Source organism: Neoarius graeffei, chromosome 20 (genome assembly GCF_027579695.1).
Source record: "Neoarius graeffei isolate fNeoGra1 chromosome 20, fNeoGra1.pri, whole genome shotgun sequence".
Lineage (NCBI taxonomy): Eukaryota > Metazoa > Chordata > Actinopteri > Siluriformes > Ariidae > Neoarius > Neoarius graeffei.
In genome coordinates, this window is record NC_083588.1 from 42,895,394 (window position 1) to 42,910,045 (window position 14,652).

Consider the following 14,652-nt stretch of genomic DNA (forward strand, 5'->3'; position numbering starts at 1 on the left):
GGCTTTACTGATCCAAATGCACCTGTTGGTTCAAAAGTTAAAGTGCAGAGAACCTCACAGCACAACATGAAGTTACCTTAAAATATAATATAAATGCCTCAGCTTTCATGTAAGAAAAAAAAAAAAATTAATACTAGTACTGTGTGCAGGCAGTCTCTCCTGAAGACTAAATTAAACAATAATTATAAAATAAATGGCTCAGGCTTCATAGAAGAAAAAAAAACAATTTGAACAGAATCTCACAGTATGATGCTGAAGCTGCCTAAACAATGGAAAATAAAATACCATTTTGGCAAAAATGTTGGCATCCATTAATTTCTTGTATTAAGTTAAAAAAAAAAAAAAGTGCACACAGTGCTTCACTGTAAACATAACACACTTTCAGTAACAGAATTTAAGCCTACATAAACACTGACTCGCACATCATGCAATGTTGCCAGATACTGCTGAAGTTTTCCAGCCCAAAATGTGTTCAAAACCCGCCAAAATGCACTTAAAACCGCCCAATCTGGCAACACTGCGCACATACTGCTTCTCTTGAACGTATACACGGAAGTAAGGCGGAAGGTAGTTTGTCGACGTCACCGCAAGACGACGCCAATGATTGGTCAAATTTGTGGGAAAGTTGCGGTGATTGGATAGAATTGCAACACCGCCCTGAATTCGCGGGGATTGGTTGAATTTGCAGAGATGCCTACCCCAAATTTTGAATTTCAGTATTCTTGAAAACATTTTTCAGTATTTTGGAATGACTTTCAGTAACATTAATTTATGCGCATTTCCATTATAAAGAGGTGTATATACCAATATGTTTAACATTTAAATTATTAAAAAGAACTGTTTTGTGTGAATTGAATAAACAAAACGCGAGCAGCCATCTCAACTGAATTTCCACTCGACAAATTTCTAGAGCGTACAATATATCACATTTTTATAAATACAATAGTGTTCCCTGTTTGCAGACATTACGGCTGACTACCAATCATTGGTATTGAATGTAACTCCTCAAAAGTATTATATTATATTGCCTGGAAAAATGTTCTACCTGTTAACGGATTCTAATAAAATTTAAAAAAAATTCTTATTTCATGCCAAAGAGAGTCCGACATTGTTATCTTAAATGTCCCAATATATAAATACTTCAGCATAACGCTTCAGAAGAGACATTGAATAAAATGACATTTATAATTGTATTTAAAACAGTGGAATGATCAATTTTTTTGCCACAATCCCAACAACACTAATCATAAAATTCTGTTTTTGATCATACTACATGTACATTTGCACTTGCAACACTGAAAAGACTTTGAATTAAAGAAGTCCAGCCAGTGTTTGATATTTCAGTGAATAAAAATCAGACATGGAAAAAGAAACTGAATAAGTTTAACTCACATTTCATGGCACTAATCGGCAAGTTCAACTCCAAGCACAGGTCAACCATCACCACTTCAGCACGGGTCACGTTCCGTGTCTTTTCATCCACAGATTTCGTAAAAAACTGCTGGATACCCCCAGATTTACTTTCCGCCTGACTCGCCATTTCAGCATACTCCATATGGTTTTTTTTTTTTGTAGTTGACATGCCGCGTGCAGTCATCGCGACCACCATGAGTGATGTTAATGTCAGTTCTACACAGTTTGCAGTGCGCGTATCCATTGCCCTTTTGACTGGGTGTAATGCACGGCCATTCTACCGTATCGAAAATAGCGCGAACAAATGTGCGGAATCTGCGCATGTCACACACAGCATGTGTGGTTGTCGGAAAAATAAATAGCCATGAATCGCGCATGGATTGAAAAAGTCGCTTGGACATTTAAAAACAACTCACTGGAATTTAAGACTTTATAATAATTCCGTACAGAATAACGCTGTTTGCCGTAACATCGTATTTACGTAACTTTTTCGTACAAAATACGGCCAATCCGTACTAGTAGGCATCTCTGAATTTGCGTTGATGTTGCAAATCGCAAAATCCTAGAGGGTCTGAATGTTATGTTTGGATGAGACAGAACGATATGCCATGTGCTTTTGGGTATTTTTAAAACACTTCACACGATTGGTTGAGATACACTCTTCCAGTTCAGTGACCAATGATATAATAGTTCACAAAACTGTTTTACCCGCTAAATAAACCATTCGGAATACTTCGGTCCTTTCCGATATTTTTCGATTGGTGTGTAAACAATGCTATATTTACCGCAGTGCTTGCTAGCGAGTGCTGACAAATTGATACGCACAAGATTCAGTAAAATGCGACTACACGCTCTCTACTTATAAATGCACAACAAAATGAATAGATACGCTATATCACTCTCACGCCCAAAAAGTGGATGTGCGACAGACAGATAAAAAAACGCGTATTATGCGCCCTAGATTAGGCTCTGCACCTGGCCATTAACCCCCTCCCCCCACGTATGGTTTGTACGCTCGTGATAATGATGAAAATTATGGATGACCCCTAAGTGTGCCATTGCTTTACTAGGAGTGACAGCAGGACTACATTCAGAATCAAAATACAGCAGGGTATTTATTTAGACAGGACTTGTTCCATTCTGGAAATGCTGTTGCACTGCTTAATCGTCAACTTGACTTAATTAAGAAATAAATAAAAATTGTATTTGACTACTCAAATCCGTTCCTGTTAGAGTAACTATAACAAGTCACATGAGCCAGTCACTCTAAACACAGTTGGTGAGAAAATTAGTGTTCCTACCTTGCAGTAAAGTGAGAATGTCCAGGAATGGGATGATTTCTTGGTGTTGACAGTGACTGAAAGATCTGAGTTATGTTCCACTGTAACTCCATCTACACAGTCATTAAGCTTCAAAAGACAGAAAAAAATTAAAATTATTATATATAGAATAAAACAGCTCATTGCAAATACTGATAATGCAGGTAGACAATTCTAATAAAATTATTCCCATTCTTCAACCCACAACCATGACAGCAACCTTTTGAAGCGTTGTCTCATCTCATCTCATTATCTCTAGCCGCTTTATCCTGTTCTACAGGGTCGCAGGCAAGCTGGAGCCTATCCCAGCTGACTACGGGCGAAAGGCAGGGTACACCCTGGACAAGTCGGCAGGTCATCACAGGGCTGACACATACACTACGTTCACACTGCAGGCTGAAGTGACTCAAATCCGATCTTTTCGCCCATATGTGACCTGTATCCGATCTTTTATTGACAATATGAACGACACAGATCCGATTTTTTCAAATCCGACCCAGGCCGTTTGGATATGTGGTCCTAATTCCGATTCCTATCCGCTCTTTTCATATGCGACTTCAGTCTGAACCGCCAGGTCGCATTCATCCGACTTACACGTCATCAACAAGCCACAAACGTCACTATTCTGCGCTGAAGTAGGCGGCGGGTCTCTCAAAAAAAAGTTACAACAACATGGCGCAAGACATCAATGCGACTCCGCACCCACAGGTTCCTTTGAACGGAGGTTGCAGTTACTACCCCGCAGAACGCCTGAGCCAAACCCCTTGCCCTCTTCCTTCTCAACCTCCTCCTTAACATCAGGCTATTGTGCATGTTCTGGCTCCGTCGCAACAACAACTGCATCATCGCCAGGTACTCCATGCTGGCTACTGTCACACACAGGAAACTTTAGGTTACTTCCGTAAACACTGGCCATGCTCACTGCGTGTGACGTCGTCGTATCCTGCAATGCGCATGCGGAACACTTTTAGGTCGATTTTCGTTCATACTGAGGATCACATACAAGTCGCATATATTTGTTAATGTGAACGACCTCACAAAAAAATCGGATTTCACAAAAAAAAAAATCGGAATTGAGCATTAAGCCTTGCAGTGTGAACGTAGTGATAGACACAGACAACCATTCACACTCACATTCACACCTACGGTCAATTTAGAGTAACCAGTTAACCTAACCTGCATGTCTTTGGACTGTGGGGGAAACCGGAGCACCCGGAGGAAACCCACGCGGACACGGGGAGAACATGCAAACTCCGCACAGAAAGGCCTTCGCTGGTCACGGGGCTCGAACCCAGGACCTTCTTGCTGTGAGGTGACAGCGCTAACCACTACACCACCGTGCCGCCCCTTTTGAAGCATTGTAAAATGGAATATTCATAAAAGGCGGTTTCAGTCTGTTCAGAAGCTCAGGACCTTTTAGACTCATTTCTGAAAGAGGAACCAGGGTTGACGTTAGTAGTTCCAGGACTCTTTAAGTGCCTCTCCAGGTATTTCTTTGCAGGCCAGGAACTATTAGGATGGCATTTGCTGTATTGAAGATCATATGCAAAATGACTAAGCCCTTATGCTGGGCATACACTGTGCGATTTTTGACACGATTTTCACTCGTGCGACTATTTTGGAGATCGGGCCGAGTTTTGGCTCAATCGTGCGTCTCGGATCGTGTAGTATACATGGGGTAACGACAAGCGATTAACACCTCACGACCTCCTCCCGATCGATCGGATGAAAATCAAACCTGTTTGAAATCCTGAGCATCGCATCCGAGCATCGGATCGTATAGTGTGAGAACAGGAATCGTAAGCTGCGTGCTGTTTACCCCTGCAATTCACTCGTACAGTGTGAGCAGCAGCTGAATACCGCGATTGAAAAAAAAAAAAAAAAAAAAAAAAAAATCGCACAGTGTATGCCCAGCTTTACACAGGTTATTAAATAAAAACAAGTCAACAATTTGTTGTAGATCCTGGCATTTCAAAACCAACTAGAACTGTGAGCAAACTCACTATAGAATCCCCCCCACTTACTAGCCAGTCATCATATATTGCCATATGTAAGGGCAGCGCTCAAAACTAACGGTGTCCCGATGTCCCGGGGACCATAAAAAATGTCATCGGGACACAAAATTATCATATCTGGGACAATCCCGGGACAATGAAAAAAAATAGATCTAGAAAAAAAGTTCTACATTAATATTATTTACAAAGCCGTAACACATACGTAGACGTTCACCTAATTTGTCAATTTTAAAACGTTAACAGCGAAAAATACATAGTAGCTACACTTTCGATGCACCTGCATCCGTAGGCTACGGAGCAGCGCATTCTGTTCTAGAATCTTCGGCCAGAGTCCGCATTATATGGGCTTGGAATGGAATTGCTAGCGCACACGCTGCGCCGACTCTTGCCAGAACAAAAATGCTGAAGTGGTTGAAGCGGACCGACCGCGGGGAAGAAACTGAAAGCCCAGACATAACGTCTCCGGGACCTTCAGGATCCAAAGTGTCATCGCCTGGTCTGCAGGCAACGCTAGCAACTGAATGAACACTGTTAGACACGTTATAAAATACAACAGGAATGATGTGGATGATATTGACGGAAGATACCGTTCAACAGAATAAGTGAGTTTTCTTGGTGTCTTTCTAGTTCAGAAAGTTTAGTCAGTCAGCAGCACAACTAGGCTCGGACCTGCCACTATGCTGATGTTGCTAACATTTGCACCCACGTTTCGGCAGCGAAAGTTCATAAAATGGATAACGGTAATGGATAACGGAAAGTTCATAAAACTGGATAACGGTAATGGTGAAAATTATAAGTTGGCCTTATAAGTGCCAACAGATATTCAAGGTATAAGTAGATGAAATGAACATAAAAGGGGTCTTATTTTCAACTAAAGTGTACTGCAGATGTAGGGAGTTGAAACATTTTCTGAATGAGCTAGTTGGCCCCTTTAAATAAACGGGTATCTATTCATACAGTGAGATCGCCAAAGTTTAATAAACTGAAAATGCAATAACTGTAATTTTGAAGTAGATGATGTATAGGACATGTGTCGCTTGTGTCTTGTGACTTATTGTAAAAATGATATAAAGGGTTCAAAATCGCATAGTTACAAATATAATAGTAACTTCATATGATAATATTAACCACTGGTTATTTCAGAGAGGAAAAAAATGGGGACACTATTGCTTCCATTCGGGACGATACAACACAGAATTCGGGACCACTGGGGGACACAAAGAAAAAAAGTTAATTTCGAGCCCTGTGTAAGGGAATAAATATATATTATTTACCAGCTTAAGGTCGGTCCATATCGTGAAATACCATGACCGAGGTCTTGAAAATATTAACCGAGGCCTCTGGGCAGGGCCGCGTTAACCCTTGCCGAGGCCCTGGGCGGACACCCCCCCGAGGCCCCACCCCCGCCTGTTGTCAACTGCGCTCAGCAAATTCACCCCCTCAGACGTGCCTGTCTAACTAGACACAGAAACTTAAATAATGACAGTGGCACAATTAGAAATACTATTGAACGATAAAACTTTATATCCATCAACACCTATTTAATCGAGAAAAAGCAATGGTGAAATAGGCAATTGCATGGTGAAAAAATCCATCAGACATCACGGTTAACATGTCTGGTTAACTAAAGTTTAGCCTCAAGAAGCCTTTGAATGAGTGAGTCAATGAACAACATGTCAAGAACATAACCTCGGCCTACAACAGTTTCTTTAGGATTCAGAACAAGAACATTCATTTGGTATAGAACCGTTCGTTTTCATTTTGGAATCCAGGCGACTTTTAACTTGTGAAAACAAAGAGTGAATACAAAGAAAGAAAAATAGCTTGCTTCTCAGAAATAAATCTCAAAATGTTAGGCTATGTGAAACATTTCATCCTTTCACACACGTAACGTCCCAAACAGCAGTGGCACACAGCTTTGCGCATTCAGTTTGACAGCCATGGGTCAACTTACAAGGGCGCTTTCCTACTTTTCTGGAAAGCGAAGTCATTAATTAAATCATTGAACTCAAGCTGGCGTAGCGTGTGAAGACATGGTGGACAGTGATCATATTGACAATGACGGGTGATTTATGCGACGGGACAAGGTGGGCTTCCTTATGGGTGGTGAAATGCATCAAAAATGTTATCAATATGATCAAAACTTCTGAAAATATCAGTTCATATTTTCCGATCTCGCTACCTCCGAGGCCCCCTAGTGGCCGAGGCCCTGGGCAGCTGCCCATGAAGCCCATTAGGATAACGCATCCTTGCCTCTGGGCCGAGGTCAGTATTTTCAAGGTTGAGGTCGCGGTATTTCACGATATGGACCGACCTTAAGCTGGTAAATAATATATTTATTTTTTTCCCTTTACCAAATTCTAACAGAAAACGAGAGCGCCCGAAAGGGAGACCATATTTAGAAGAAACCTGATTCGGATAGCGCTGGATACCTCCTCTGGAAAGACGTGAGCGAGGACGGCTCATACACGTCGCCATTTTTCTTTGTTGTGGACATGACAAAGTTGCACAGCAACATGTTTAGTTCTTCGCCAGGTACGTCTTCCACCTTTCGACCTTCATTTAGGTTTCGATAGAACTTCCCAAAGACATCGAGGTTGTACGGTGTCTTTTTTGATGTATTTTCTGCCCTTTGCTCCTCAATAAACCGATGGATTTGCTCGGCGTTAGCAACAGTTACAGGTTTTCGGCTTTCTCCTGAAATTTTTTCTTTTGTTTCGTCTTCATCAGGGTAGTAAGACTTGCGTTATCGCTATCCATGCTGTAAAATTAATGCTATTATACTGAGAAATGCAAAAACAAATGTTGACAAAAAAAATTACTACTATATGCCATTGTTGTTGTTGTTGTGAACGAGCGAGTCACCAAAGGTCCGTAACCAGGGTCCGGATCGTAGGATTCCGGACCGCTTGCAAGCCAATCAGAGCGCAGTATTTGATGGAAACCAGACCGCGAAAAAAAGTTGAATCATCTCCCCTTTGAAACATCGGACCGGGATTATTTTCCTTCATGCACATCTTCAGGTGGTATACTGCAAGTGCGTAAAGTTTCATCAAAATCCATCAAATCGTTTAGGAGGAGTTGCGCTTACAAGACACAAGGATAGACGGACGGACAGGGTGATTCCTATATAGACCCTTCCCACGTGACGTCACGACAAACGCGGCCGCCATTTTGGACATGAACTACCAGTAGTCTACCACAGCCAACAACGAGGAACGACGGCGAAGCATCGAAAGGAATATAGCCATCAAAGAAAGTTTTTACTTTCAGCAAGACTTCCATCATGCCATTATATTGTTGTGCACCTGGATGTAGGAACCATCAACACACAAGGCAAGATTTATCATTTTATCGGATCCCGACAGATGCTGACCGACGGAGAAGATGGATGGTCTCTAAAATATTGGCAAAATGATGTTTATTGACATAGCAATCGTGTGTAACGGGAAGCATTTGCATATCCGAAGTGTTGTGTTTACATTAAAGATAAAATAAACCGATATGACAACGACTGCTGCTGCCAGGTTGGGGACACAAACTAGTAGAAAGGAAGTGTGCCAACAGACTTCCTTTGTGGTCGATTCTGCTTTAAGGTAAGATGCATTTAATTATCCGTCTGCTGTGGGTTTGGAATCGGTAGCCTGACCGATTCGTTCATGTTTGTGGTGCCGTTTGTTTGTTGACGCGTGTTGAAATGGAAGATTGGTTGTTGACATGATTTCCAGTGATGCTTTGGTGCTGCTGTGGATCAGATGTGTTGAGTAGCCTGACTGTTTTTTTTTTGGGGGGCTTTTTTCACCTTTATTATTGGATAGGACAGTGTAGAGACAGGAAATGAGCGGGAGAGAGAGACGGGGAGGGATCGGGAAATGATCTCGGGCCGGAATCGAACCCGGGTCCCCGGATTTACGGCATGGCGCCCCATCCACCTGAGCCACGACGCCCCCGTGTGGTATCATTGTTGACGCGAGGTTGTTTTTTGAACATGCCAATGAGTTATGACTTCAGACGCGATGCGTGTGTGGAGTCCGCGTGATATGTGCGCAAGATAGGCTTCTCATGTGTTTGGAGATCCGTGCTCTGAGACAAGCGCAAGCCCCCCCCCAAGGGAAAAAAAGGGGACCCCCCCGAAAATATCGGCATAATTTGAACACTGGGTTGGAGAAAGTAATGGCAAATAGTGAGTGCACAAACTAGGGCTGTGCGATGCCCCCTTAATTGGCATCGACGATGTTTACAGTGCAAACATCGTGATGGACGATCATATCGTGGGCGGGGGGGGGATTTTAATACCACATTATTAAATATATTATTATTATTATTAAAAGTATTAGATACTCATCCGAGGCTTTGGCACGTAAAGAAAAAAAAAGCGCGAGGTGATGTGGAATATTTGGCCTTGATAACGGATATGTGGTCCAGCTGCAACATGATGCCCTATATGTCAGCTACCGTACATTATGTGGCCCAAGAGCGGGCAATGCAGTCCAAATGCCTGCAGACGAGTTTCATGCCAGAGACACATTCAGCGGACAATTTAGAAGACGCACTGCGCGAGACACTTGCCGAATGGAAAATAGAGGAGAAAAAGATCGCCTGCATAACAACGGGGCGAATATTGTCGCAGCCATCAGGCAATTGAAATGGCCGTGGTTAAGTTGCTTTGGGCACAATTTGAACCTGGCCATAACCAACTCGCTTGCGCAACAGAGGGCCAGTACAGACCGAGCATTTGGAGTTTGCCGAGCAGTCAACACTGCGTTTGCACACAGCTGGCTTCGGAGAAATGAGCTGCGCAAAGCGCAGGTGGAAATGAACCTCCCCGAGCACTCACTGATCACGGCAAGATATTAATCTGCTCTAACAATGAAAGACTAGTATTCAAACTATGAGAAGAAACTACACTTAAGCTATTACTCATTGTTTATTTACACCATATCAATTGAAGATGCGTTTCGGCCTTTAGTGCGCACTTGAACGCGCAAATTTTTCCAATTTATTAGTGTTTGAATTATTGCACCAGCTTTTAAAATCATGATTTAATTTTTTTTTTTTTTTTACTGTCTTTACATTTGTCAGAATCACCTTCATTCTTCCATTTGGTTTGACATTATGGCTTAGACTGGACCATTTTGTGTCTGAAAGTAGGCCTATTTACCAGATTTATTTGACTTCTGCCGAAGTCCGCGCTTCACTGCCGTTTGGGGTGCAATATTTCCCGACTGAAGTCGTTAATAGTGGCTATTTGTTTGAACAACATGACAAATTTTACATTAAAAGTAGAGTGTAGGCTAAAAAATGAAGTCAAAATTTATTATTAGTAGCATACTGTATTTGTGTAACCACATGTTATGTTCACTAGCACGTCCCTGCACCATAGCCTACGTGAACAAGCGGTAATAGGATATTACTTTATAATGATTTATATAATTATGTATTTATATATATACACGTTATATAATATATTTATATATTAAACAAAACTAACTAACTAAACTAACAAAAAACTAACTTTTTAGGTTAAATAGGCCCAGATGATACCGTATATGCATGATTATGACAGGAGGGGGCGTGGTATCACGATGGTGGCTCTCGATCGTGATGGATGACCACCATCGTCGATGGACGATGGCATCGTCTATCGGCACAGCCCTAGCACAAACCATAGAAGGTAAACTGTACACAGCGCCAGGGCAGTGTGATGGTATGTCTACTTTTAGATTGTGTTAGCTTATCAATGAACACACTCGTCACTCGACGAGTTTCACGTCTTTACGACGGATACTTAAATGTGTGTTAGGTATTATTGTTGCAGTCTAAGCAGTCATTGTAGCAGCTCGATGAGTGAGAACCGAAAGGGTCTGTGCCATAAACCGTTATTTCTTCATGTCCAAAATGGCGGTCGCGTTTACGAAGGTCACGCGAGTGAAAAGGGTCTATACCACCCCCAACTGTTTTTGCAGGGGGTATAACAGGAGACGAGCAGAAATGACCCTGGAAAAGTGGACAAACCAAGATGCACAAGTCTCTCTCAGCAACTATGCTCAAGAAGACATTCAAAGAGAGTCTCGAATCTGCATTGAAAAGGTTTCACTGCAAATTCTGGTCACATTGAGGTGAATCCCTTACGGTTAGTAAACCCCAAGCAGTTACGAAGGACTGCCACACATTCACAATGCCCTTTGAACAAGCTTTTTTGTCACCCTCACCCCACATCCCCACCAAATATCATACCTCCTATTCATATCTGAATTTGTATGTTTAGAACTGATTATCTGTTCAATCTGTATAATGTTCGGATTTGATCACATCTACAGTGGTGCTGGAAAGTTTGTGAACCCTTTAGAATTTTCTATATTTCTGCATAAATATGACCTAAAACAACATCAGATTTTCACACAAGTCCTAAAAGTAGATAAAGAGAACCCAGTTAAACAAATGAGACAAAAATATTATACTTGGTCATTTATTTATTGAGGAAAATGATCCAATATTACATACCTGTCATTGGCAAAAGTATGTGAACCTTTGCTTTCCGTATCTGGTGTGACCCCCTTGTGCAGCAATAACTGCAACTAAACGTTTGCGGTAACTGTTGATCAGTCCTGCACACCGGCTTGGAGGAATTTTAGCCCGTTCCTCCGTACAGAACAGCTTCAACTCTGGGATGTTGGTGGATTTCCTCACATGAACTGCTCGCTTCAGGTTCTTCCACAACATTTCCATTAGATTAAGGTCAGGACTTTGACTTGGCCATTCCAAAACATTAACTTTATTCTTCTTTAACCATTCTTTGATAGAATGACTTGTGTGCTTACGGTCGTTATCTTGCTGCATGACCCACCTTCTCTTGAGATTCAGTTCATGGACAGATGTCCTGACATTTTCCTTTAGAATTCGCTGGCATAAGTCAGAATTAATTGTTCCATCAATGATGGCAAGCCGTCCTGGCCCAGATGCAGCAAAACAGGCCCAAACCGTGATACTACCACCACCATGTTTCACAGATGGGATAAGGTTCTTATGCTGGAATGCAGTGTTTTCCTTTCTCCAAACATAACACTTCTCATTTAAACCAAAAAGTTCTATTTTGGTCTCATCCATCCACAAAACATTTTTCCAACAGCCTTCTGGCTTGTCCACGTGATCTTTAGCAAACTGCAGATGAGCAGCAATGTTCTTTTTGGAGAGCAGTGGCTTTCTCCTTGCAACCCTGCCATGCACTCCATTGTTGTTCAGTGTTCTCCTGATGGTGGACTCATGAACATTAACATAAGCCAATGTGAGAGAGGCCTTCAGTTGCTTAGAAGTTACCCTGGGGTCCTTTGTGACCTCGCCGACTATTACACGCCTTGCTCTTGGAGTGATCTTTGTTGGTCGACCACTCCTGGGGAGGGTAACAATGGTCTTGAATTTCCTCCATTTGTACACAATCTGTCTGACTGTGGATTGGTGGAGTCCAAACTCTTTAGAGATGGTTTTGTAACCTTTTCCAGCCTGATGAGCATCAACAACGCTTTTTCTGAGGTCCTCAGAAATCTCCTTTGTTCGTGCCATGATACACTTCCACAAACGTGTTGTGAAGATCAGACTTTGATAGATCCCTGCTCTTTAAATAAAACAGGGTGCTCACTCACACCTGATTGTCATCCCATTGATTGAAAACACCTGACTCTAATTTCACCTTCAAATAAACTGCTAATCCTAGAGGTTCACGTACTTTTGCCACTCACATATGTAATATTGGATCATTTTCCTCAATAAATAAATGACCAAGTATCATATTTTTTGTCGCATTTGTTTAACTGGGTTCTCTTTATCTACTTTTAGGACTTGTGTGAAAATCTGATGATGTTTTAGGTCATATTTATGCAGAAATGTAGAAAATTCTAAAGGGTTCACAAACTTTCAAGCACCAGTGTACATCAGGAACTATATTTTTCACCTCTAGATCCTGGTGAATGGGCACCTTTTGGTTGCTAGAACACTCAACAAATACAGAAAATTCTTCATAAAATAATTCATTTACTAACACTTTTACTAAACTGTGATCCCTGTTTAACACCGTACCACTTTCTCTGGCGTAAGGGAGTTGATCCACTTCTCAATGAGGGCCTCCGTGTAGTTCTCAGTGTAATGCTTCCCATCTTGCTGCTGCTTGAGGCGGATGAGCCTGGAAGCATAGCGCTGCTGCCACTCGGTCAGCTCCTCCTGAGAGTGGGCTGAGGTGCACTGTGCACCATACCGACACAGACCCTGCTCTAGAAACCTGCACAGAACCACAGGGTTATACCGACACTCACATCTCGACACACGAACAGATCACCACCATCATCGTTGCACCAAAACTTCTCAACAAGCACGCAAAGGAACGTTTGTACTAAAATTTTGAATTTGCTCCCCAGAAAAAGGAAGACAGTCATAATACAACTGTGTTCTAGTAATCCACAGAGAACCCTGTGCTTACAGGCAAAAGAAACTTGCAGAGGAGCACGGCTGCAATAAAATTTGACTCTGAAGAGCGATAAATAGGTAGATAGTTACTCTAGAACAGTGATTCTCAAACTGTGGTACACGTACCACTAGTGGTACGCGGGCTCCATTCTAGTGGTATGCCAAAGAATCACTTAATATAAAAAAATTTAAAAAATAAAATCAAATAAAACGTGAAATACTATCCATAATATCCGAATGGATGAAAATATCTTATCAACCGATGACAAGAAAATGAAAGGAGATACAAATTAAGTTAATAATTTTAAAAAGTTTGCAAGTGCTTCTGGGTAGCCATACGTAGCGTACGTACGCATTCCCGCCGGTTCCGCTGACAGACGGTTATCCGCCATTGGTAGCTACAGACTAGGCTGTGATGGGAAAAGGTGGAGGTGGCTTTGCTAATTATGACGAGTACGACAAAATTACTGCCGTGGCTTAAATCCGCGAATGGGAGCGTGGATCAGGAGAGACGGAGAACTGAAGAGGACGTGTGTGAGCCGAGCGCAGATGCTAACGACAGTGGCAAAACCAGCCCCAGAACTGCTAGCAAACGGCAGAAACCAGTGAGGAGGAAGTATGACGAAAAATACATAAAACTGGGATTCATTTGGAGCGGGACAGAGGAGCTGCCCAGGCCGCAGCGTGTTGTATGCGGGGACAGTACTTTTTTTTACTTAACATTTAAGTCCAGTACAGTTATTTAACTTTTAAGTACATTTTCATTTAATCTTTAAGAACTGTCTTTTAATATTTATTTTAGTACAATGTTTATTTCACTTTTATGTGCAATTAATTTGATTTGATTCATTATTTAAGTACAGTGTTTTATTTTCCTATATTTAAACACTGTTACTGTTCAAAGTACTGTGTGTAATGTTACAGTGGCCAACAATATTAAATATACTTGTTAAATAAAACCTCCGCCTTGTTTTTAATGAATACTTAGGCCTACTACGCTACTGTATTTTAATGTTGGTCATTATGGTGGTACTTGGAGAGCCAAGTATTTTCTGAGGTGGTACTTGGTGAAAAAAGTTTGAGAACCACTGCTCTAGAATGTTCCAGAGAAACATTTTTGGGTGTCTTCAAATCCCCAAGACCCTCATTTCATTTCTTATAAACGTACGCCACAAACAAACAAAAGTAAGAAGGTCAGTGAAACATTTTCTGAACACATGGCACATTAAGTCTATGGAAACGAACAAAACATGATTGCACTACACGTCCTATGATAAAGACAGAGTTACACTTTCAAAAAAAAAAAAAACCCTGCTTTTTTTTTTTCTCAACTGCCACAGTTGGATTTTTTTCTTTATACTGTCAGAGCATTTGATTTATTCATTGCTGTCCGGATGTAAAGATAATATCAAGAAAAAAAAATCCCCGCTTCTAAAATAAACTGCCTA

At 41.5% G+C, this 14,652-nt stretch overlaps 1 protein-coding gene across 1 annotated transcript in view; it reads right to left on the reverse strand.

Moving 5' to 3' along the window:
- Positions 1-14,652, reverse strand: part of helz (helicase with zinc finger) — a 161,857-nt gene that overhangs the window by 113,459 nt on the left and 33,746 nt on the right. The window contains exons 8-9 of the mRNA XM_060901748.1: positions 12,821-13,019; positions 2,715-2,822 (exon numbers count right to left, since the gene is read on the reverse strand). Coding sequence (XP_060757731.1) covers positions 2,715-2,822; positions 12,821-13,019 — 307 coding nt within the window. The remainder of the gene's footprint in view (positions 1-2,714; positions 2,823-12,820; positions 13,020-14,652) is intronic.